Consider the following 25947-nt stretch of genomic DNA (forward strand, 5'->3'; position numbering starts at 1 on the left):
GGAGGTGCAAACGGCGAAGTGTTGCGCAGCTGAAGTCCCGCATCGTGAACATGAGTGGCCCGCTGGATCGCTCCAACGCTGGCACCCATTTCGGTGTCTGATTGACACGACCGGGGCCGAAAATCGATAGCCCAAGCCGCAGGAGCCGCAGGAGCCGCAGTAAGAAGAAGGAAACCCAACAAAAAAAAACAAGTACAAAAGTGTATCTCACTACGTCCACAGCCGCTGTGTTAGTGTGTGCTGTCGTGAAAGTGTGCGTGTGGGTGTGTTCGTTCGGCAAGTGCCAGTGCGAGCGGCAGCGTAAATTAGGTGACCCCTCCGAGCCAGGCCGAGAGTCCAACGGGAGTGGCTTAAGACACTCAGGCACCGGTCAGCGTACCACCTAGCCGAGCCACCGGTTAGTAGCCGCGATCCCCCTTCCGTTGTTTGTTTACCGCCCGTGTGCGTTACGTGCTGGTCGTTGGGTTGCCCGGCCGGGGACCAACGCACGGTAAGCAATGTTACAGCCCACTCGAGTCCGAATCCTTCGCAGAGGCCCATCACTCATGCTGCCCTTTCTTCACCCATTCTTTCTCTCTCTCTCTCTCGCTTTCAGACAGACAGTTTTAGTACTTCTTCAGTGTACCGGCGGTCATCCCAGCCAAAACCCGGCTTCATGATCGGCTCATTTTGGAACCTTTGTAGAGCGTGCCCATCAATGCCTGTAGATAAGGTAAGTGGGTCGCTAGCGAGCGAGTCCCCCGCCGGAGGGTTTTGAGTTGATATTGGTTTTCTATCGCCCACCAGCGTGTGACAAGCGTGGTGAGGTATCGAACGACATCCAATGATCGATTGAGAAGGTCTTTTGGCAACGCACAAACGAATGGAAACGAAAATCTGGTTTTCTTTTTTTTTTACTTGCGGAGAACTTCCTAGTATTTTCATGTCGAGAGAAGCATGGCTTGGCTTTTTATGTAAAGTTGTCGTTGTCCTTGTTGTCAGCTGTTATTGAATTAGAGAAACTTTGTGCCTCACGTTAAACTTGCCCCTTAGCTAGATATTATTAGGTTTGTACACATTTATTAGTAATATAGTTGGCAAGGTACAGTTTTCCTCTTTCATACAAATCGGATGATGGAATAAAACGTTATGCGAGTTTATACGTCAATAGGTTTAGTACCCATGTTATAAAAAAGTAAACAAGAGAATCGTGAGGACTTGGAAGACGATGGAAGGCCTGGACGTCCACAAGACCACAATTTCATTACAAGGATGTTGGCTGAAGAGTGCAATACAAGTAAAGACACTATTTAGACAATTTTACTTAATGATTCGAAGAAAAGCAATACTTGTGCTCGTTTTGGTCCGCATAAATTAACAGACGACCAAAAGGATATTCGTGTAACACATTCGAAAGACATGTTTAAAACCACCCAAAAGTCCACAGTCCTCCGTATTTGCGAGATTTGTCACCGTATGACCAGTGTCTATTCCCTAAGCTCAAATTGGCCATGCAACGGTCATTTTATGACAACATTCCAACGATTCAAGTGGCTTTAACACGGACCGAAATCTACTGACGCATAAACGCGCTCAACCGCTTAATTTTTCATCCGATTGGTATGAAATAGGATTCATTCGAAAGAGGAAGAATATTAAAAAAAAATCATTATTTATTGAACCTTAATTACCTTAATTCAGGTAGTAAACTTCTTTTAGAAATTTCAATTAAATGGGCTGTCCTTCACTCAGGTGGCACAATAGTGGTTCAGCTTCGAGTGTGTTGTCGACCGAACCGGACATGGCACCGTTGCCAACGGGACTATTTCGAGCGGAACATTTCAGATAAACTCGTACATCCATTCGGAAGCACCCGAATCCGGTGGATAGTGAGTTTTCATCAATCACTGTCCTAGACAGTTTCCTACTGTCATCGATCCTTGCCGGCAGAAGATAGCATCAGCCGTGGTCCAAAGCCTTGCCGAGCGCTACCATTACTCGGGCGGCAGTGGACATTGTGGAACAATTTTTACCGGGGACCCCAAACCTCGGCGCATGCCGCGAAGGTGGATGGAAGACAAATATTGATCGCGTTCCTCAAATAAATTGCCCTCTGTCGGGCTGGCGTGCGCTGGCAAGGGTTGTCTGTCTGCGAGGGGTGCGGTGTAAGGACGTGCAAAGTTCCGTTCCAGCGCCGCCCCATCAGCCGTTCAGCAGGTGCCGGCCCGAAGATTATTCATAGACATGAACGTGCCCCTCGCATGCAGACAGGAGTCCGATGTCCTTGCGGTGACATTTACGCTCCCTCAGGCTGTTGGTGGTAATCGTCGCCAGAAAGATGAGCAAATCATACTGACTCCCCGAACCGGTTCCGGGTGGTGTACGATGTGGGACACATGTTGAACTTCTCGCCGAGGACCCGCCAGCTCCTCGCGCCAACATTTCGGTGTTCTCGCGTAGCGGGAGGATTTACTTGATTCCCCGTCCCCGAAATGACGTAATGCTGAACCGGAACACAGACCACAGACATTGGATATCGCAGACTTTCGGTCGTTCGTTGCATTGCCGGCCCGCCGGTATCGTGTGTCGTGGCCACAAAAGCGGCGTTCGGTTTCTCTCCAGCGCTCAATAAAGCAATTACGGCCGCACAAGCACAGCTGTTAAGGAGGAAACATAAATTCCAACAATATCCTTCCCGCTCGTAAACCTGGCGGGGAATGAAAATAGGCGCAAGAGGAACAAACAGAGAAAGGAAAAAGCTCCGCTTTTCACAGAATGGTTGCATGCTTTTAAAAGTCAGCCGACACGCCATCGCCGGCCGGGCCTCTGGCCGTAGGGCTTTTCCGCGGGCGGCCTTTCCTTGGGCCGCAAAATCAAAAGGAAAACATCCGCATTGAGCCGAAGTGAATCGGAACGCGCGCGACTGCACGGAGCCGTGGCTTATTTTATGCTGGTGTTTGTAAAGCGCCCAGTCTCGGGCCATTGTGTGTGGTGGTTGTATGGTGTGCGGTGGCTTATATGATTTGCCGGTACCACTCACAGGTGCACGCACCGCAGCCCGACGGAATGGGGCCGACGGTCCAACGGTCTGCAGAACCCGGGCTGCTGGTTATGAAACGCCCCATTGCTTGCAGCACATGGTGCAACATCGCATTACCAATGCCGGGCATGAAGCTGGGAAGAGTTGCCGTGGATTGAATTGAGTTTCATAAGAAGCACTTATCAATGCGCTACAGTTTTGAGTGTGCGGGAAACAATGTCATTAACATTAAAATGATATAACTCATTGTGCTGCTCATTTTCCATTCTGAAAGTTTCCTAATGAATGGAAGAGGTTCAGCGTGGCTGGCACAGCCGGCAGTACCCTTCCGTGTAGTGATCCTGAGTGTGCATTCTTTAAATTACAACTGTGTTTTTTCTCTTTTCGTTGCAGCTCCATTCGGAATATAGAAGTACCTATCGATGGCACGAATACACCGGAGGTCCCGATGTCGTAAGAAAACCACCTGTGCCAAATCAATTCGGTAATTATGGACCACTGACACAAACGCATCGCTTCTTTACTTATCCATTCCAGTTGGGAAAATGTTTTCCTCAACTCAAACCTGTCTCTAGTCAGCAAATAGATACGTTTTCTTCGCGGCTTATCACCCTTTTCGATGCCTTGCCATTGACTTAGCTGGGGCAGAATCGCCATAAACGTAACGACACAAACCGCGAAAGCAGACAAATTAGAGCAAACTTTTCACTTCATCAATAGCACTCATCACTTCCACTTTTTGTTCTATGTGCGTAGTGCGTAGTGTGGTCAATTAGCGTAAGAGTCCGCCGCCCGAATGGCGTGCTGACGTATTTTCCGAAGTCACGCACCGAAGCCTACGACTCTACGGAATTTCGCAAAGATTCGTAAAACTTCCCATCGGGTCCGTGGTCCAAACGTGGTCCAACACATCCTGTTGGTGGTTCGTGCAGTGAAATCAATTCGCTTCTTGCTAACACCGGTCTTGCTTATCAGCGTCTAATTTTCTTTCGACCTAATAATCTGATTAAAATTGAATTTATCGGGAACTCGTTTAGGTTTGAGTTTGTAATGTTCCTACAAAGCAGTGATGTATATTGCTTTGAGTGTTTTTTGTTGAGAAATCTTTCCAGTTGTGCCTGGAAAGCTTTAAGCATTGTTTCACGATTTTTACGGTCTGTACCGTTTCAAATGGCCAAGAATGTAATTTAGTTAATTTTTCAAAGTCGTGTCTCTTTATAACTGTACTTTTGGCTTGGTACAGTGATAGCCAACAAGACTCACCAACAAAGATCGTGAGTTTTTCAATGCATTTTTATCCAATTAGTGGTCTCGGTGCGACCGAAGACTCCCTTTCGGTGGTCCATAAAATCGTTCAACACGTCCAAACCAAACGCGACCCATAATTAATTGAAACGAGTCCCAAACACGAAAAGCGATCCCAACGTTTCCTTCATGTATTATTAGCGTTTGTTGGACATCAGAGCGTAGGACGCGGAGGTTACGTCGCGGAGGTTGGTTATCCCGTTAGTTAGCGGCTACCAGCTGTGGGTTGAATAAACCGTCAAAGTCCACTTACAACGTCTCACAACGATTAGCGGTCCGATGGTCGGGTGACCGAAATGGCCGTAACATTTCGCTCCAAACGACCGGAGCGGTGTTCGGCGTAACGTTCGTTCCCGTTTGGAATCGAGAGATTTCGCTCACGAGCCGCAACCGTTAACCTTTCATGTTACATGTACTATCTCTTCTTCCAAGCAGCCAGCTCGAAGGCGGATCACTTTTTCTCGAAATCAACGGAGGACGAAAAGTTTATCGAAGGTGATTTGCTTCCGCTCGCTGCCAAGTCCGTACCCCGTACCCCCACTGTGGCTGTGGCTTCCTTTGCCGTCGATTTGGCTCATAGTGGTTTTTTGGCTTGTGCTCTTCGCGTATCGGCCGTGCCCTATTTCTCTATCGAGTCATTGCTGTTCGAGTGTGCCTACCTGTTCCTACCCCGCCGTATCCTTGCGCTCCAATCGATGCCCAATGCAGAAATGACCTCATTCTCTTAAGCCATGCCCAAGCACTCTGGTCGCACGGTCGCCGTTCGCCGTTCACATGTACACAGCCTGCCCAAAACACACCTTCAGGGTGAGCAGCATTGCGTTGATGTCAGTACCAGCAATGTACCTGGCACACGGCCCGCACGGCGCCCAAAGGATGGCCCAAAAAATCTAATGAACACGATTAGTACGTACGATTCAAAAGTCCAGCATGTTAGGCGTTGGCTGCAGCTTAACACTTTACCTAAGCCTTCAAATCCAATCACCACCATCAAGTTGGCAAAGTTTAAATTGGAACGTCCACAAGAAGAGCAACCCCTCGGGCGCCTGGGACAAACGCGCTGACTTCAGCCCAAATGTTGAGTTCAAACTTTATAGCCGTTTCAGCTTGGGCGCGCATTATTTTTATCTCCGCCAGGTCATCAATTATGCGACGGTTTTGTTTCTCGATGAAAATTGGTGGCCCCTTTCGGGGCGCGCTGCAGAAGCTCGCGTTTTCCAGGAACCGGCCCACGGTGCCCGAGCATTTCGATCGATAGACACTTCCAGACGCGCTCCTGTGTTCCGGTGCTGCAGTGATACTTTCGCTTTCCGCACATAAAGGATTCGGCATGACGCAAGCACACACAACGAGGGCGCAGTGAGCCACGATCAGCCCGTTCCTTTCCGTGTGTGCACGGGTGAACCACGGATTGATCGTAAAATATTCATCCGGTCCACTGGTCCGATTCGTTGTTTAGCCTGTGCTTCGATAAATTGTGTTCCTACTTCCGCACGGAGCCCGTAAAGCTTATCGTTCAAAAAGTGTAGCAAAATCAGCCGAAAACACGCGCGACGACGAACTGAGACTTTTATTGGACACATGTGCCGGAATGGCAAATTATGATAATCCATCTTTTTATGCTCATATGCTGGTCCAACAATCCGGACCAAGCCGCGAGGGACCGACATTTTGAACCGGCTGGCCCGAGAGAAGATTTAAATAGCAATTAAGGTCATGTTTGTGGAAGCCCCACACTTTGCTCCCTCGTTAGCAAGCAACCACATTCTATATCACGCGACCCGTTATTGCTCTCCGAATCGTCGGACCTTACATATAAATATCCAATTCCTTCCGCCACATCAGCAACGCTTAGGTGCAGTGATGTTAACGTCTGACACTCGGACGGTCGGCTGGTGCTGGCGGTGGAAATGATCCGGCATCTCTGGCTGGAGGGCTGTCCGCCTTTCGTGCTCGAAACCCGCCGCCGGGATGATGTAATCCTCGGTGAACGGTTTGACGACCCGTCAAGATTGAGCCATCGGCCCAGGAAAAATCGATCAGTTGGATCGGTGGGTTCAATAGATTCCGATGCGAAGAGTTTTATTCCGTCTACACGGCTTACGGCCAGCACTGAAATATGCATACCCCAGGCGTTTTTAGCCGTCTGATGGGCGGTCTGTCGAGCGGTTTGTTTTTGGAGCTCCTTCCGGCAAAGCTTACAAGTCGTTTCACTTCTGATGACGGGGCGGGCAGATTTCTGGTAGTCAGTGAAGCGTGACGAGTCCTTGACCGTGGGTGGGTAAGTACAAGTGAACAAAGGGACGTGCGACCGAGTGACTCATTCAATCCACCTAATGTCGATGCTGCTGAACTCAGGGCAGTGCGCTATCCGTCGTTTCTGCATGACAGCAACACCATTCGCTTGGTTCTCATCATCATTTTCACACCGTACTTGTACAGCCAAAATGAGTATGTCTGACTGGAGAGCCACGAAATCAAATGCAAAACGCTAACCGTGCCAACGGGCCGCTTGTCTGGTCGTGTGGAAAGATAACGCCTAAATTCATCAGTTCGCAACCCCAGCCAGGGCTGTTATCGGCAGAATTGCGAAACAGCAACATAGAAATTATGCTGCGGCATTCCTCAGGCAGGCGGCTCTAGAGTTGCGTTTTGTGGATTGTTTCCTCTCGGGACACACTAGTTATTATCATCACGCCCGCTCACCGGGCACTTGTTCGGGTAGCATTGGTTTCTATTCTGTGCATAGCTGACCTTGCGCACGTGTTCTAGAGTACATAGCTTAGATCGTATCGTCAGTGTTAGAGCTCGACTCACTCCTAAGCCTGTGCCGGCCCGCGGACAGCGCTGCCGTGTCCTTCTAGATTAGACTCAAATTTGACCCAAATTACAAGCGAAATCTCCCAATTTGCTTCCCGAGATGGGGGAAAACATAAATGCAATTTAAGAAGAATTGGCCCCAACCTCCCGAAAGAATCTCTCGAAAGGGGAGAAAATAAATCTAATAGAAGAGGCTGCCAAGCACGCGAGTGAGTGAGCGAGCATTGTGATGGTTGCTTCGTCTGATTCGTTTATGTTTTTGCATTCATCACTTGAGGGTCCGTTTCACGTCAAATACTTGTACCCGGAAATTCGGGGTGATGCCTCGTAGCGGGCGGCTTTCACTCTGGGAAAACAAACTTTGGCGAATTGGACAAGTGTGTGAGCATGAGCGGACCCTTTCCAAGTGAACCCGTTGCCCGAGTGGCTTTCGTAGAGTATCGTAGTATTTCTAGCGGACGCTCTTTTATTGTCGCCATAGTTAACGTTCGTACTCAAGTAACAGTTAGATGTTGAATATTTCCCCATGGTTTTTATTCGCCATTCTCACTTCATTCCTTTTGTTATTCTCTATATTCCCGGTAACGAAAAACAAAAAAACGATCCAGCTTCGATCAACGAACCGCCCTTGCCGAGGAGGAAAAAGTGTCCCGAGCTTGCCTATCGGACGAACGAGTTTCTGGCTACTCGTGCTCAAAATAATGCCGCGGGCCACGATCGTACCGATACGGCGACCCAGAATAGAGCAAGGGTAAGTACGGTTCCCCCGGTTGGGGGAAGGGCCCCTCGCAGGGAATTTCTCTGACTGTCAGGGACCTGTCAGGAAGCTTTCGTTTTCTTACTCTGTTTTCTCTGTTCTCTCACTCTCTCGCTCACGTCTTCAACGTCCAATTCAATCTTTCCGTTTCCGTTAAGCAATCCCCGAACGGTGCTGGGAAGAGATTTTGGTTTAGTTTTGTTAACTCTATCGCTTCTGTTGTGTTAGATGTTGTTTTTGTTCAAAATAAGAAGTTTTGATGTGTTCGATTTCCGATTCTGGTTGGTGTTTTCGCACAGTCAATAGTTTACGATAGCTTACCGGTGTGTGCAGCAAGGATTATTCTCTAAGATCAATACAATTAGTACATCGTGCCAGCCGTGGGTATGGCGTTATGGCCACGAGCGGCTACACGATTAAACAAACGCGCGCGCGTCTGGTAACTACAATGTGCCAGCTCTATTAATCACTGTGGACTTTGCGAAACAGAATTGGCCACTGACCACCACAAACGTGCGACTTTCGTGTTGGCGTCTTTTACCATATGGCCAAAATATTTAATTATTCATAGGACGATGAACTGAACCCAACTGTTTGTCCTTCAATGGAGACGCCTGGTGCGGTTCGTGATGGTGATTTTTCCCACACGCAACTGAACCTGCCTAATGACCTGCGCAAACTAAATCGAAATTCCATCATTAGCTTGCTAATCTACTTCAACAATCTTTACACAACACGGACCAGTTGTTCCGACAACGTTGTAAATATACTTATCGATGAAGGCCATAATATAAGTATACTACCATTCCACACATTAGCCCTCCGTTAGGAAGACACTCGGTGTTATTACTAAGCCACTTAATGCATTTTCTTGTCTACCCAATACCGTGTTGGATTGTGTTGATTGCTTGTAGTTTTTATTTGCGCTTAACTTCACTCGCGTTTGAGGTACTTGATAGCATCCACGAGTATGTGTAACTGGAGCTGGTTTACTGGTTTGTTCGTATTTTTTTATAACTAGCTCTAGACCCTCTAGAATAGTGCTTGCAGTAGTTTAGAGCGTAATGCAGCCAGTAGGAAGCTAACGGAATGGCCCGATTAGCAGTAGATGCTTGATGCAACACCCCGTCGGTAGAAGATGTTAATTAAAATGAATACGTTACGTTGATTGATTTCGATTGGATTTCATATTGAAGCGAGAAAGCAAAAGGGATCCTCCACATCCCCGCGTTCGAGGTGGGACCGACTCTTCCACGGAACGCGCGACCCGGGTCCGTTCCCTTTCGCCACGTGCCATATGCACCGTCCCCGTCCTCTCCCACTCAGCCGGTGCTCCCGGTGCCGTGCTGGTTTCTTCCTTTCTTTCGGCTCAATATGAAGCAGAAGTCCTCGTCCCGTGAGCGTACATGCATGCGATGTAGGACTGGCGAACGGTGGTTCTTTGGTTCTTCTTCTTAAATTACACTCGTTTAGAAGTTGTCTTTTAGTTGTGCTCGTCCTTCCCTCTCTCTCTCTCTCTCTTTCTCTTTCTCTCTCATTCGTTACGGATGTTGCTTTCGTTACGATAACAACATTTCCGATCAGCTTTTCACGATCAGCTTTTCGAAGGCCCTCGTCTCCATATCGTCTCAATGGAATGAGATAGAAAAAGTACGCTCCACACGTTGGCCAAACGAATGCTTATCAACCCATATCGTCTCCGTATGGTGCAGCTTACCGCTTTCCCCAGAGTAAAGTACAATCCCTGAGCAGTTGGCAAGCCGAGCTTATTTTGTCACACACGTTTTATGATTTATGGTACCGGCTCCGACTGGTCTCGCCAGCGCAAATTGTTTCATGTGAATTAGGGTCTCCATTTCCGGAGGCCAATCGATGCCTTTGAAGGTTAACAGGACAGAGTACCAGATTGCCAAAAATTGCCGATAGCTGATGAGCGAGAAAAAAGCATTAAAAGGCCAAGATGGTTAGGGACGAGAGACAAATTCTAACGCATCACATGCCAGCGTGCCAACGAGAAACAATGTATTCATTTTAATTACAGTCTGAAGAGCGTGGAACACCTTCCCGTCGCAGTAAATCGGAAGGACCGCCGGCAGGAGTCGCCAATGGAAGGCTTCCGACCGGGACGGGATACGTGAACGGAACCGCCGAGCCGCCGGTCTCGAGCGAGCGCAGGGCACTGGAACAGGTAACGTGGCGCTTTCATCGTGCAACTGTGTGCGTGTGCGCGTGTGTGTGCGTGTTTGCGAGTGCACCTTTGTTCGTGTGTGTGTGCGCATTATTTTACTCTTTCCTTTCTTTACTCAGTGTAGCGCAAGTGTGTGCGCGTGTGTAGGTGTTATTGGCACCACCGTTATCGCTTGCGTTAGCTCTCTCTCTCTCTCTCTCTCTGTCTCTCACAAACTGCTGTCACACGGATCGCACACCCAAAGACCAACACATTTACGTTCCGTTACACTCCAAGGACTTCTCGTGCATTGCCCCACGATCGGGCGATCACGAGCCTCGGCCTGAATTGGAAAGCGCGTGCAAAGCTCACGAGCTTCCGTTTCGTTTTCGTCCTCACACACCCACACACACACACACACACGCAGTTGGACAGTGTACATATATGATTGACCGACAGGACCGGCTTCGGCTATCGCAGCCATGGCCAAGACTGACCGCTCAACGATTTACTTAAGGCCTTCATCAACATCAACAAATTTCTTCCGTTTACGTCGTTCGATCTGTTCCGTTTCGCCACATCAGCTGTCACCATTTCGCTCTCGCTCTCCCTCGCTCTCTCACTCTCTCTTTCTCTCTCTCTCTCTCTAGTTTTTGCGTTACACTTGTGTTTGTTTCCGGTTTGGGATTTTCGGTTCTGTGTATCCGGCGTTTATGTTGGGTTTTCCCTTTTCAGACCAGGAAATGATCAAAATCAATGTCACATACATCTCCACGACCGTGTCGGGTAGCTACCCGTACTAATGATCTTTTCTCTCTCTCTCTCTTCTCTTCTCTCTCTCTTCCTCGATTGTGTCGTTGCAGGCGGGTGAGTCTTCTACTAGTGGACTTTTCAAAAAAACCATTACCAAACTGAGCACAGAGTATCGGCTTCAGTTCGTGTGGCCACACGTGCGCCGCGCGATCAAGGGCGGTCCCGTCGGCGGCGGTGGCGGCGCCCCGACAGCGGTCCACGGCGGAGGCGATGCTGACGGTGCGGACGCAGTCGATGCGCCGCCGCGCAAGTCCCTCTCGATGGGGGCCCTCCGGGCGGCTCAGACCGGAACCGCTGGTGGCGGCACCATCGCTTCCGTACACAAAAAACGAACGACTAACGAGCGAGAAGGTGCGATCGCGTGGGCGCGCGCGTTTACATTTCCGTTGTTGCCATGGATTTCGATTTCGATTCGTTTCGTTCCGTTCTTTCCAACGCTTTTCATTCGTGCTTCTCTCTCCCATTCGCCCTCTCTCTCTCTCTCTCTCGCTCTATCTCACTTGTGCTCCTTCTTCCTAGTACGCGTTTTGCGTCCCGTTTTCGTTTGCCCCAGGTCGGTCCTTTCCCGATTTGGGAGAAACGCATAGAAAACCCACTGCTATTACCAGTACTCCGTTGCGCGGGATCTGCTTACTTGCTGGATCTCTCTCCATCCTTCTCCGAACGCTCCTTTGCTATCTGCAGCTTAAATCCCAAAGTGGAGTCGTGGTCCTGGTGCTCACCATCCACGATCTGCGCTGCGAATGGGTTGCATGCAACTTGCCGCACATTCTAGAGTCCTAGAGCCGCTTCTCGCCTTATGCAGTACATTGAGTAATAGTAGTGAACGATTCTACCTTCAAACATCACGCCAAGATACGTGCTGTCGTTGGCCTACTGCTGTGGCCAAAACGTAGCGGGAACTTGCTCATAGCTCACAAACTCTTTATTTATACTGGCAAATTAATTTAATCCCCCTCAAAGTAATTTCCTCGGAAGCGATAAAGTCTTCTTCCGGTACAGCTTTCAATGGGTTCTTCATTTCGGTTTCTATCTCCTCTAAAGATCCAAAGAAAGCTACCAAAAAAATGGCGGAGGGAGATAATAGCTCCCATCCAAATGATTTGATAGTATCCCGAACCAGTTTTGCTTTGTCATGGAGGCGCCAGGTACAGTGGACGTTAAGCCCCATCTGGCGCCTCCATTTCGGACAAGATCATTTGATTCCGGACAAGTTCATCAGTTGATCATTTGTTGTCATTAGCAATCTGAATTAACTGTTTCATCAGGTTTTACGAACTTGTGATACACCACACCTTTGTGGTCTCATCAGACATAAAGCATTATATTTTTGACAAATAGATCTGGGTTTGCAGACAAAGTTGATGGTTTTCCTGGACTTATTTTTTCTTTTTTGGATTCCTTAAATGATTCCACTTTCCATCCCCAATCACGGACGGATGAAAAAATGACTTCTTTGTATACCTGGAGAGCAGGTTTGGTTTTTCGATTTCGTTGGAATATGGAAGGAACTGGAACTTTCCGAGGTTCTTTAAACGTAGGGATATGGCTTGTTTGGCCACAGTTTTCTAATCGGCGATCTGCTGTAGCGTTTGCGTATCATTTTCGAACAAAAGTTCTTGTAGTTCAGCGTCTTCGACCCTTTTTGGAGTCCTCCGACGCTTTTTACTTTTTAAGTTTTTCAAACCGCTTAAAGCACTGCGAAATTCCAAAAACAAGCTTCAACAAGCATTTCATGCGATTCTGAAACAGTTTTCTTCAAGAGGTAACAGCAAAATCATAATCCCCGCATGCCGTCATTTTCAGGCACAAAAGTTGGCATGGTTCAAACCTTTCAATCATATTTTTACCTGAAATCATTTACCTGGTGCTAAAACAAGTTAATGTTACCAAAATAGGTGGTCCCAGTTGACAGCCATAGTCATCTTTTTAAATGTATAAACCTCAAGGTAATTCGAAATTCACTTTTAACTCCTTACAAAAGGACCCGTATCGCAAACACCAATAGAAAGCATAGAAGTTTGTTTCAGGGTTGCCATCTTAGAAATGAAGTTCCCGTTTCGTTTCGGCCACAGTGTTATGCACCCTGGGAAAAGGGTTTAGCAATAAAGGGTAAAGTGGTCCACGAGACCGTCCCGCAGTTCAACGACGGCACCCCAAACCACGCACCCTTGCATCCTTGTTGGCGCTCTTGTTGTCGTAGCTAATGATTTCTCGTTTTCCATAAATTCCGCCACCAACTGCGTACGTACTCCCCGTTTGACGCTCGTATCTTCTCAATCGTTTGTTTCCTTTCGGTACCGGGTTTGTTCGGCGTGACGTGGTACATGTATATCCACACAACCGTTAACCATCATTCATCCAGCCACATTCATCCACATCCACTCGTAACACTCGCGCCAACCACTTCCGGGGTTTTGGGCGTTTGCTTGCCATCCTTGTTTGATGTCCGAACCGAGCCGAGGGAGAAAACTCGAGGGCAGCCATTTTGTTCGTTTGAAATAGAGTGCATTCCTGGGCGCCGAGAATGCGGTGGCCACTCGTAGCCGACGGCAAGTGCTTAAGCCCGGAGCCCGGAGCCCGGAAAGAAGCAGCCCGTTCGTGAGACGTTCTGGGTCCGGTTCCGGTTTCGGCTGTCGATCGATACCGGTTGCCTTCGGCAAACGCCAGACTCACACACACCAACACTCATTACTTAAGACCCTGTCGCCCCCCTAGCCCTCGCCCCACCCCCCACCACCCCACCACACAGAAACCGGAAGAAAGCCACGAGCCACCCGTACGAGGCCCGCAGAGTAATGATGTTATATTGTTTCTCTCCCCTTTTCTCTCTCTCTCTCTCTCTCTCTCTCTCTCTCTCTCTCTCTCTCTCGATTCTCTTCCGCCCATTTCCGTTCCGTTCTCGTGTCCGTGTCTTGACCGCACGCGTCTCAATGAATTTCCTTTTCATGCCGCAACGGGCCACCTTCCACCGCGTTCAGCCACCGCGACCGAGCTCGAGCCCCTGTTCAATGACTGCGAGCCAGCGATGGAGAAGCAACAGCAGCAGCAGCATACCGAAAAGTAATGTCCTTTGCAGCCATTGCATTCCTCAGCCCCCATTCCATGACCCCCACAACCCCATGTCGATGAGGTCCCTAACGTTGGTTCGCTGTCTATTGTTTCCCATGGCAGGCGCGACATGGCGCGTGTGGTCGAGCAGAAGGTGCGGGCGCTGCGCATCGAGAAGGAGAAGTTTGGTTTCGAGCCGGAAGGGGGCGAGCGGGCTAGGGCCCAGGCCAACTCTGGCATCGACAACGCCTGGTATAAGGAGGTGCTGGAGCTGCGGAAGAAGGCCGGCGAGTACCGGGTAAGGCGTTCCGTTGCCCACGACTCCCCTCGAGTGCTCACTCCCGTTTGCGTTCCACAGAACCGTGGTTGGGGCGTCGAGATGAATCCGGATCTCTTCAACAAGCAGGTCGAGCTGTGGGACCAGGTGTCCCGCCGCAGCTCCCTGAGCGCCCTCTCGTTGGCATCCAGCGTACGGTAAGTACGGGGGCTCGGGGGGCCCAGGGTGGCGACCGGGTGAGTAATCCGTATCGTAATCCCGCCGCAGGCCAATCACGAAGGAAGAGAAAGAGAAGGAAAACAACAAAAAGAGCTCGCCGACCAAACCGGCCACTCGTCGTGCCCCGGTCCCTGGCGGGGCACGGCCGGTCGAGAAGGTGCTGCCGGACGGGCTGAACTTCTCCGGTGCCGGCGGTGTGGCCGGCAGCCGCAGCCGCAAGGAAGCAATCCGCCATCACTTGGAACGCACGACAGGGCCCGACGTCGAGGACGGGGCCCTGTTGCCATCGCCGACCCGCGAGAAGCTGATGCCGACGATACCGCGCTCGAAGGCCGACAGCCCGCAGCGGGGCAGCCCCTCGAAGACGGCCCTCTCGCGGCACGGAAGCCCGCAGAAGGGGAGCCCGCAGAAGAGCAGCCCCAAGAAGGTGTCCGGCAAGGGTAAGTGGCCGGTCAAAGCCATGTAATCCGCGCGCCCGGTACCTTTACTCTGTCCTATCCTGTCCGCAGGTCGATCGCAATCCGTCGGACCGGCCGTAGCCGGGGGCACGGCCGGGGAGGGTGGTGTCACCGCCCCGGCACCGGGATCACCCAAGCGGCAGATCCGCTCCGGCAGCACGGTGGCGTCCGCGACGGCCGCTTCCTCCGCGAAAACGCACAAGAAGACCCCGACGTCGGCGACCGCGCCGGCCATCGCGCACAATCCCCCGCACGCCGGCGCGCAACCGGAACGTAGACCCCGCCCGAGTGAGTAGCGCCCCCCGCGGGGGGCGGTTGCAGCGGACGAGGACGCGAGCGAGGACGTTCTGTGCTAGGTTTTGCGTTCCGTTATTACCGTTCTGTTTCCTTGTTCTGCTAGCTGCGTTCCTTTCCGTTCCGTTTGTTGCTACCATTCGGTCCGTCAGTTTCGGGCGCTAGACACCCCCTGACCACCTCCCCTCCGTTTTAGGAGTAGCCCCGTTCTTTCGCTGTTGTTCGTCCGTTCTAAGTACCCTCGTACCCTATTGCTATCCCGCTCCGTGTTGTTACCCTATCTTTCTGTGCCATGTATTTCTGTGTCACGCCGGTCGCTGGCAAACAGTGGTCAGGATCATGGCCCCAAGGCGCAGGAAGTCCTTAGCATACTTGTAGCATAGACCAATAGAGCAAAGAGTGGCGAGAAAACAGAGAAACCACCACACACTGGTCCGAAACCCGAACGCTTGCCGCAGGACGAACATGCTGGCGTGACGCTGTTTCGCCTACCGTTTGTCCTCCGGCGGGTCATTGGCCGCGTAGCGCTGCTCGTTGTATGGGTGTAGTTCGTGGTTGTAGTTGTCGCCGTCGAATGCTCCAAAAGCCCTCTAGAACAGATGAGTTTCCTCGTTTAGGTAGTACTAGACACCACCACCTGATCGATGTTGTGTAATGTTCCGTAGCTGACGTTGGTGGATCGGAGTTTTAGAATAGAATGCCCACATACTCGTACAGACACACACACCACACTGATCGCTCGTGGCGGCTCGTTTGATGAAACGGCGAGTGCCTGAAGCGGTTGACTTTTCCTAACGAGAATCTCGGAACGGGTAAAATCCTAACAGGAGGCTGAACAATATCGTGAGAATTCTGTCAAAATTTCCCATTACTTTCTCTTGGATGCTTTTTAATTCATTTTGTTTGATTGGTAATTTGAAACGTCTGCCGGCGAAACGCTGCCCTTCCCGATTGCTGTATCTAGAATAGACTTTCGAAGACACGATGTGCCACAATCTTGAAACGTCCGCCGGAAACTGTTGTTGGAGAATTTCTTTCTGATTCGCTTCTCACAATTTGCAATTTGGCTGTAACTAAGCCGGTAACTCCCCGTAACTATCCCTTCTTCTTAGCCGTGCTCGATTTTCAATGTTACGGTACTTTTTGCCATAACTGTTGTATTATCGCACTTTGTGCGCGTGAAATGTACGGTGGCTAGTGAAACGATTTTATGAAATATGAAGAGAAAATTTGCTTTTAATCTATCAAAATTATTTCAAAAACATCGAGTAAGTCGCGTATATAATACATTACATAATTCTTCCTTTTTGAGGTTGAATATTGCGAAGCAATGTGCTATGCTAAAGATCTCAAATATTGTTGCGGGCCGCTCTGGGTATTGTGCTGGATAGTCCAAACGGTAAAGCTGTTGTAGGGTAAAGTCCTGGCCAATAAGACTTCCTCCTTCAGGAATGATAGCTTATTGAATCAGGTTTTGGTAAGCTCTTGAGTCAACATGACCCAGAAAAGTAACTGTTTCGCCAGTTTCATAGGCGTCTTACCAAGAACTCTTCAGTTCAGAGCTCTTTTACCCAGGATAAGAAATCTTTCAACTTCAACAAAACTTGGGAATTGTTTACTTTACGTTATTATTACTGTTAAACTACTAAGGCTACTCTGGTTGCCTTAAAACCAAGCAAATAGAACGAATTGGATGAGAAAACCCGAAAAGGTTATGTTCCAAACTTTGTTTTGCGTCGCTCGAACGCATCTATGGCGGCAAACACTTCGACCAACACGGAATTAAATCAAAATCATACTGTTAGAAGCGTCCACAAAATTCCTAAAACGGATACCGATATTTTCACATATATTACGCAAATGCTCAAATGATGAACTTTGTTTCGCTAACCACCACCGGATAGTCGGAAATACAATCCGTCTCAGAAGTCCTCATTTGGCATAAAGAAACGCTCGGATACTTCATCTTTGGCGCAAATCATTTACACGGTACCAGGCGCCTCCATCACAGGAACGGTACAAAGCCATGCTAATCCAACCACGTCCGATGAAGACAATGCTGGCGGCTGATTACTTCCCAATCTACTTCCATTACACGCTCGGTCTCTCTCGCTTTCTCTTTCGCTCTCTCGTCCTTGGGGTCCTTGGGTTTGGCTTGGGTCCATTCGTTTGATGTTTAGCTCCCCGCTACACGCTACAGTCACAGCCCACCGGACCAAGGACCGCAGCTCATCACATCATTAATCTTTCGATATCATTCTTTTCTTTCTCTTCCTCGCTGTGATCCGTTTCTGTTCTTGGTACTGGTGGTCACACGTACCCCGCACACCATCCACCCACACTGACTGACCCCCACACCGCGTACCCGGTTTTCGGTTCGGTCTCGGTGTCCGTCCACCCCTGTCCCGGACTGCCCTGTCCTGGTCGGACCTTGTTTCACCATATCACCGTCTCTCTTACTCTCTCATTGTCTCTCTCTCTCTCTCGTTCTCTCGTTCTCTCTATTTCTCTCTCTCTCTCTCTCTCTCTCTCTCTCTCTCTGTTTCTCTCTCTCTATCTTTCTATCTGTTTCTATTTTTCTCTTTAATATCCTTCAGCGTCCCTTTCCACCACCAATCATTCTCGCTCGAAAAGCAGCACGCTGCCCGCGAGCCGCCTCCACCCTCCGCATACCACCGGCATTCTCACGAACCTCACCAACAACAATCATCTTCCCAATGCATCACCATCATCATCCGCTGCCGTCGCCATCAGTGCCCCGGTAGCGAGCGCTGCCGCCCGCGCCAAGCTCTCCCTGGCCACGGGTGGTGGGCCTGGCGGTAGAAGGCAGCAGGCGGCGATGGGTGGCGGGCCGGCCGGGGCGCGGCCAACGAAACCCACCAGCCTGGCCAGCGACTCCTCCGCCCCTTCTTCCGCGTCCAGCACGCTAAGGAAGCGGGCGCGGGTGGCCGCCGCTGGCGGAGGCGGCGTGGGCGCTGGTGGCCGGGGCAGCGGCGGCACCGCCGCCAGATCGGTCGAAGCGGACAAAACAAAATTGCCCACCGGAAGTAAGTAAGCGCAGCAGGACCAGACCCAACCGGGGGTCGTGTGCCATTCGTCGTGAACGTTTTCTTGTTTGTTTTTGTTTTTTTCCCTCAATATTTTGTCGTCGTTTTGCGAGCCACAGTCCTATGTTTCTCTCTTTCTCTCGCGCGCGTGCCTCTCTAACTCTCACTCTCGCTCTCTCTTTCTATCTTTCTGTCTGTATCGCTCTCTGTTTCTTTGGCGCTCTTTTCCTTTTCCGGCCACAATCGTTTTGTTTGTTCTTTTCTTCTATTGTTTCCCTTCCGAGCCCCCTAGGCGGGGCCAATGACCCACCGTCTGACGGGCAGATTGGGCCAGATGCTTTGCTTCCGACTTACTCTAAGCCACTCACGATCGCGATCGCGCGCTCACCATCAAACGAGTATTCGAGTATACTAGCTGCCGGGTGTTCACACGGGCGGCCGTGTGAACGCCCGCCACTCAGCCGGTCACTCAGCTTCCGGAGGCGCGCACTAGGCTCGCATCGATGTTGTACATATCTGTCAGACGCCTTCTTAGATGGTTGCTTTGGTTTTCGATCCTCATCGTAGCTGACTTAGATTACACTTAGACGGATGCTCTGTATCAACTAATGCTCGTGCTCGTGTGTATTTTGAAAACTAATACTTCTTCTTTCTCTCTTTCCATTCTCCACTAGACGTGTTTATATGTGTGTGATTTGTATTCGTTCGTGTAGTGTTGTGTGTGGTTTCAAGCTCTGTTTTGTTTGTTTCATTGGTTGCTCCTCATTTGAAACTACTTTCATTAGTGTGTGTACTCTCTCTCTCTCTCTCTCTCTCTCTGTCTCTCTGTATCTCTGTCTCTGTCCCCATCTCTCTCTCTCTCTTTCTCTCTGTTGATAGCATCGGTAGCGTAATAGCTCCTTTTCCCGGTACCGAAGTCTTGGAGTGGAGCCGTAGAGGCGCTTCGTGGTGTTTGTTTTTCTTCCGTTCCGTCTCTTCGTTTTGGTTCCGTTTGTCTCTTCCGTTGGTGATCACGTGCTTTTCCGTTGTTTTCCGGTTTCAGTTAGAGACTGTAGTCGTGAAGTAGCCGGTAGCACCGATGACGATCTCGCCGATCGCTACTAACGTCACCTTTTGTCCTTTTCGTTTCGTCCCGTTTGACGTGTTTTCATCCGCACGTGCACTTGTCCTCATGCTTCATGGTGCGCCGTGTGTCCGTGTAGATGTCGAGGATGCCGACAAGGACAGTGTCGTTCCGGCGGTTGCCGGTACCACACCGAGCGCGCTGCCGCCGCCACCAGAGATCCTGGAGCAGATAATCAAATCGCCGCCGGAACCGACGCGCGTCAAGTCACCGGAGCAGATCATTATGCGTTCGCCGGACCCGGTCAACTGGACGGTGCCGCTCGATACTGGGAAAACGTTCACCGTCACCCAAAACGTTCGGGAAGGTATGGGATGGGCTCTCTGGGAAACCGAATACGCCACGCCAGCGACACCCATTTTGCGCTGTCCCCTTTTCAGGCGATCCGATGATTCGTCCGCACAGTGAAATCAAGGCGTCAACACCAGTGGACCAGCCGCCACCACCGCCACAGTCGGCACCTCCAGAGCTTTCGGAGCAATCGAAAATGCCCAGTAAGTTGTCCCGTAGTATTTGGAGCGTTTTACAGACGGACATTACGGAGCAGACGAGAGAACGTGAAGGTCGTGGCAAACGAATATCGCATCGAGGACGTTAGGTTTTTTTAGTTTTAAAGATTCATTCACGTTTATCTGTAAAGCCTAATGAGGCTGAGTTGACAATGATTAAAGCAGCGTGAATGATCAAGTGTTTATGGATTTTAAACTACCGCTTACTTGACTTTTAAAACGTCAAACTTCATTCTGGAAATGGCAAACATTTGTTAAAAACATTGATATTTACAAAATGCGAGGCGTTATACGTTGGTAGAAATTTGGGAAATATTGAAGAAATTAGTCTTCAACTCAAACTTTACGCTATTTGAAAAGCTTATTTCCAACTCGATGGTTGTGTAAGTAAGTAGAATTATCGTATTTGAGGCACGTAAACCCCACACGTCGTACAGAAAACCCAATGCACACACAACAATTGATCGTTTGGTGCCGATTTTGGTCTGGCGGCATTATCGGGCCATTTTTCTTCGAAAATGCAAAAGGAGCCGCCGTAACCGATGGCGTAAGCTACCGATAATTTGTTTTGAGGAAAATGCCTATAGAAAATGTAGGAAATTTAGTCTGATTGTTTCTTTGGAATCCAATCACTAGATGGACCACCACCTAAAGAACCTGATGCCAACCGAAGCAAGTGTGCGATGTTTGTATACAGTTTTGGAACCTAGGCCTCAGCTTAAGGGTCAATTCTGACTCGAAACAATTTAAGATATTTACTAGCTGGCAGTTACCGTTGTACCCCAATGATCTTTGTGCATTGCCGTTTTAGACACCAAACTGGAGCCCAGCTCGATCAAGGAGTCGGAAGATGAAGACGATGATTTGCCGAGATCGAAATCATCCGTTGCTTCGTCGATCAACCCAACGTCGGTCGCCATCTCGGAACCGATGACGGTTTCGCAGCCGCCACCACCGCCACCATCAGCCGTGGCTGATGATGGGCCGAAGAAGGCACTGGCTGACGCACCGCCATCGGGCGTCCCGGAGTCGGCAGCAGCTGCCAGCGTTCCGGCCACAGAGTCTACGGCTCGCTTCGACAAACCCGTACCGGGATCGACCCTTCGCTGTTTGGACGATCCGGCGTTCGAGTCGGACATCAACTCACCACTAGGCAATCGAAGCGTCGCCACGGAAGTGTTGGACAAGGCCCGCGATCGGTTCGATCGCTTCTGGGGCAATCCGAACGAGAAGCCGGACGAACCGTAAGGGGTCAATGGATCAGGAACCAGCCGGGAGAGGAAAGTCTACGTTGTCGCTCCTTTGGCATTTCGGACTCCTGCCGCGCAAAGACGTCGAAGGTCGAATGTATTCGATGGGTGGCACGCACGGGTGAGCCTTTCGTCAATCCAACGCGGCCGTAACGGAACCTAAACCACACACACACACATAAACAGCGATAAAGGGCGACAAAATCATAGAAAACTTGACAGGGTAGTGGCGAACAGAGAGTGGTCGAAGGATACTTATCAAAGGGTCTAAACGTTCCATAACGATTGTTTTTCCGTTGTTTCTGTGCTTTCTCTTGAAACCTTCGTCGACGACGTGTTGGTCGGATCGTCGCCGACCTCGGCCGAACACAACAAAAAGAAAGGAAAAATAGCCACATACATACAGAATAGTATTGTTATTTAATGTTTAATGGGGCAGTAAAATGCATCGGTCCAGCATTCCGGTGCGCCGTCTGCAGGGCGGGGCTTTCCTCGTCTGTCTTCATCTTATGCGCCTATACTACCCGTACCATAGTGTGGCCGTTCCGTACCGAACCGCAGCCACCGCAGCATCCTTATGGCAATCGCGCGCCACTAGGTGGGCCAATCCTTCGAGAAGGTCCGCGGGGTGCTCCGCTAGCACCGATAGCAGTTAGCAAACATCAACATCAGACATACACCAACTCACTCAGTCTCTCACTCTATCTCTCTCAGGGAAGCCGTAAGAGTACGTTTCAGCGTGTTCGGGAGGTTTCTCGTGCCGTCGTAGACAAACTGTATAACGAACTGGGGGAACGTTAGGTAATCAACGAAAGAGGTGACGGCAGCTTTGTAGGATTATTTTTATGTCAAATCCCAGCCGGGACGCGATTAGTAGGCAATGGTCTGCCCTTCCCCTATTCTTGAGTGGTGCGTTCGAGTGGTGAAAATTAAAATGGACAGGAAATGCCACTGTCAGCGTCAGCTGGGCGCTCTCGTTAACACGCAGCATGGATACGAGGCCGTCGGCGTCACGCCATGCTCTCGGTAAACAAACCTACGCGATGCCCGTGACATGGACCGGACCCCGCCACGATAATTGCATCAATAAATAGAGCTATTAATTGCGCCCATGTGTAAACAGCCTGCAGTGGGCTTAGCAACGAGCGCTACCAAACTGCGCAGTTTCTCGTACGCGACCGCAACGCTGGATTCCCGATGGCAGCCAGCGCCACCACCATTCATTGCTTTAGTTTTCATTCACGGGCACCACAGTGGGCCCAGTGGGGCAACCGAAGTAGTGCAGCCGAACCGTCTCAGATCAACAAATCATCATCCGTCTGCAATGTTTTACAACATTTGATCGCGCGCCCGCAGTATTTTGGGTCAATCGCTTTTTCGCGCTTTTTCGCCAGATTAGATTTGTGAGGTATTCATTCGCTTGATGTCGCTTTCGGCGTCACTCAGTTACTAGCCGAGCCGTAAGTGGTCTGAAATGGGTTTCCTGTTTCGTCGTGAGGAGCATACGGTAGCATGGTTAGTAGCATGATACCAGCATAGAGCAGCAGATCATCAACAACCCTCGTAGACGTACGTAGACGAACAGAGTCGGTGGAAAGCGACAAAAAGAACAAACTACAAAACTAAACACCACTGGACCGAACCACAAAACCCGGGACTGATCTGACCCCGGGCCGTCCATGATTTTGCAACATAACCATTCAGACATCTTTGGGGTAGGCTAGGCGCTATAGAGACACACTATTAGTTTCCGCCACAGGCGTTGGCCATGTAGTTCAATCGGACCACGAGACCGAATGGCTAGTGCCGGTGTCTCGCCGAAGAAATTTGTTCCACATCCACAACAACAAAACAGCATCGCAAACCGTGCCATCTTTATTTTTCGGGAAACATTTTCACGATTAGACGATATAAGCTCTCTCGAAGGACGAACGCAAGGCGATAGAGATGCGGCTCTCACGAAACCTCTTTACAAACGCGTGTATTGACCTACCAATTAAGGACAAACGGTCGGAGCTGGGCCAGCGTTTACTTGCTGAAGACGGGACGCTCAGATAAGCTGTGATGTCCCGATTGGCCGCAAAAGGGGCGAACAAGACCCAACAACAAGCATATATAGTGTAAACCGAACGAGGATAATTGTCACGCACGTGATGTACGCCACCATAACTTAAACACACAACCACAGCTTTCACCACACACCCACGATTAGGACACGATGAAGTGAGGCCCATACATAAACATTCTAGCAAATTGCAAGGCACCTTGTTAGCCACTTTTAACCAGAACACTTTTCGTACCATTGCCATGCGCCATGTTGCGCCGGAAGTCAACGCAACGAATCGATTCCGTTAGTTGATGCGCGGCTAGACCATGGCTTTGACTTAACAGAAAAAAATGAAACGAATGGTACCGGTACCTACGAAAGGACCTGGGGACTGGGACTGGGTTTTGTCGCAACCGACGACAGAACTGCTGCGAAATTATGGACGAACTAATAACAAAGTATTTAACACAAACAACAACACACTACACTACTAGGGGCAGTGCTGATTACTACTCGATAAGAGAAGAGAAACTGAAACACTTACAAACAAACAAAAATGTAACACACACGTAAAAACCGCTCTATGTATAAGCTCTATTTATCCGATTGTTGCTGTGTTGCGTACCGCCTGTGTTTACTGTTTTCTGCCAATTGGTTACGATGAACACACATTGTGCAACAATCTGCATCTCGTTCGCCGCTTCTCATCGCGCTTGATGGTTTAGGAATGCGTTGCCGCGACGCTTAGGTGCGAAGCAAAAGGTAGTTTTGTTACTTGAGATACTTGAACTGTTCGAACTGTGAGTAGAGAGGAAACGCAGCTCAACTGGCCGCGCGCGTCCTTAGTGATGTATAGAGGAAACCTAGCATTACTACCAAGGGCCACCCGGAGGAGACCCGGGGTGGCAGTTATGTCATAAACTTCATGCTATAAACTGCTGCAAGCGATTACAAAAAGCTAAATGCTTCTACTTTGTGCGACAATTACGTTTACGACCGGTTTTCCAACACAGATAGACTTGCCGGTTGCGAGAATGGTTAGAGGGTATTACAAAACGCTAACGAAGACGATAACACACAAACGAAAATTGCTAGGAATGATGATGCTGATAGGAACGATTGTGATTTGGTATGGGGAAAATTTATACGAAATTTTACAACGGAACCGTTCTTTTGATAGACGATTATGTTGAGAACAGGGATTGATCGATAATCGTGCGTGCTGCAGCTAGTTTGCCGGAGTGTAACCGGTTCGGTTGTCTATGTTATCGGTTTTATATTGGCTTGGTGGAAGGTATTCCGGACAGTTCTCGGTGGGGTTTAACAATTTAGTGGACGTGTAATGCCAGTTATGCAACGTAATGGATACAATATTGATTATGAAATAAACACTAATACTCTCTTTACGATGCTTAACGGAAAATTAGAGGGAAAAGGTGACCATGGCTAGTGCAACGATAGGGGAACCCGTGCCGATGCACCGTAGTACCGGTGTGATAGATGCGCATAAGAAACCACAAAAACAAAACACATACACAGACAACTACACAAAAACAATTCAGCTAATTCGTGACACGAAACACCGTTTGTGGATCGGGAAACAAAGGAGTGAAACTATGTCAAATTTGATGGCCGACACGATATTGTTTTACGATAGCCCCTTGGACCGAACAATGAAATTACACCGTTCTGCTTACGAAGCCATCGGCAGTAGAACGAGTGAGAACTATTTAAAATAAAGGCAGCGCAAACGAATTACCATAACACACAGAATGCAGCAGAAACACTTCAATTTACCATACACAGTCCGGAGGCATCACTGACGAGACACGAATATATGGAGCAAATAAAACAAAACGAAAATCGTCATCGTCATAACATTGCAAACCAAATTCACAGAACCGGAGTTACGATTATGTCAAGTCTAGATTTTAAAATTCAATACAAAATATTAAAGGAAAACTGAACCAAGTATGAAAAAGAAGAAAAAAATACATAAAACTGTGCCTCTCTCTGCGTTGGAGAAACACATCCGAAAGTCACTCGCATCCTCGCGTTTTTCGCTCAAAGCGAAATTATTGAAGAGAGCCAAGATCTGCCGATCTGAGTTCTGCGGCAAGTTCCTACTTTAATTCAATCGCACAATGCGGACATCATCAAGTTATTACATGTTTGGTTTAAAAATAAATCAACTTTGGAAACCGCCAGACACTGGATCATGTAACGTGGAATCCGGCAATCAGATCACACCCATACACACCCCCAATGCGGGGGTTCCGTAATATGGTTGCGTATGCGTGCAACGTAACACCGTTTAACACAATCAGCATCCGCAGGATGAAAGAAACGATGATTTGCTCACACCTTGTGGGGGGACGGTTTTTCTTCTCTCGCTCACTTTCTGCCCTTCGCTGCGCTGCGGCCTAACTTTCTTTATGAGGCTCACACTCCCGGGTGCCGGCACCGGTTGGGCCGCATTTCGCGAACCGAAGCCGCTTTGGCGGAAATGGGATTCGCCAACTTTCGCCAACCAATACCCAAAACCGATGATGATTGACTGTCGATGGGGCACGGAGGGCCGAAGGATTTCTACCGGCGTATTGCCGGCATGAGAATTTAGCACCGGTTACCGGAACGTGGCGCATGCTTTGGGACGCTATTTCCAGCACAAAACCACCGTCGAAAGTCCACGCACCGTCGAGACGCTTGGGAAACCTTTTCTCAGCGTAATTGAGGGCTGCGGTTTGTGGAAAGCCGCCACTTGATGAAGGGCTTTTTTCTGGGTGCGGAC

General features: G+C 49.5%; 1 protein-coding gene across 1 annotated transcript; it reads left to right on the forward strand.

Annotated features, from left to right (window-relative positions):
• Positions 1 to 374: 374 nt before the first annotated feature.
• LOC131211936 (serine/arginine repetitive matrix protein 1) lies at positions 375 to 25098 on the forward strand. Its single transcript, XM_058205625.1, has 16 exons — positions 375 to 490; positions 596 to 712; positions 3413 to 3503; positions 4757 to 4819; positions 7753 to 7895; positions 9943 to 10089; positions 10932 to 11232; positions 13863 to 13944; positions 14056 to 14230; positions 14291 to 14406; positions 14477 to 14868; positions 14938 to 15174; positions 17778 to 18227; positions 19430 to 19657; positions 19731 to 19844; positions 20671 to 25098. Exons 2-16 carry the CDS (start codon positions 656 to 658, stop codon positions 21105 to 21107), a joined length of 3033 nt encoding a protein of 1010 aa, XP_058061608.1. The 5' UTR covers positions 375 to 490; positions 596 to 655; the 3' UTR covers positions 21108 to 25098.
• The last annotated feature ends 849 nt before the right edge of the window (positions 25099 to 25947 follow it).

Source organism: Anopheles bellator, chromosome 2 (genome assembly GCF_943735745.2).
Source record: "Anopheles bellator chromosome 2, idAnoBellAS_SP24_06.2, whole genome shotgun sequence".
Taxonomy (NCBI): domain Eukaryota; kingdom Metazoa; phylum Arthropoda; class Insecta; order Diptera; family Culicidae; genus Anopheles; species Anopheles bellator.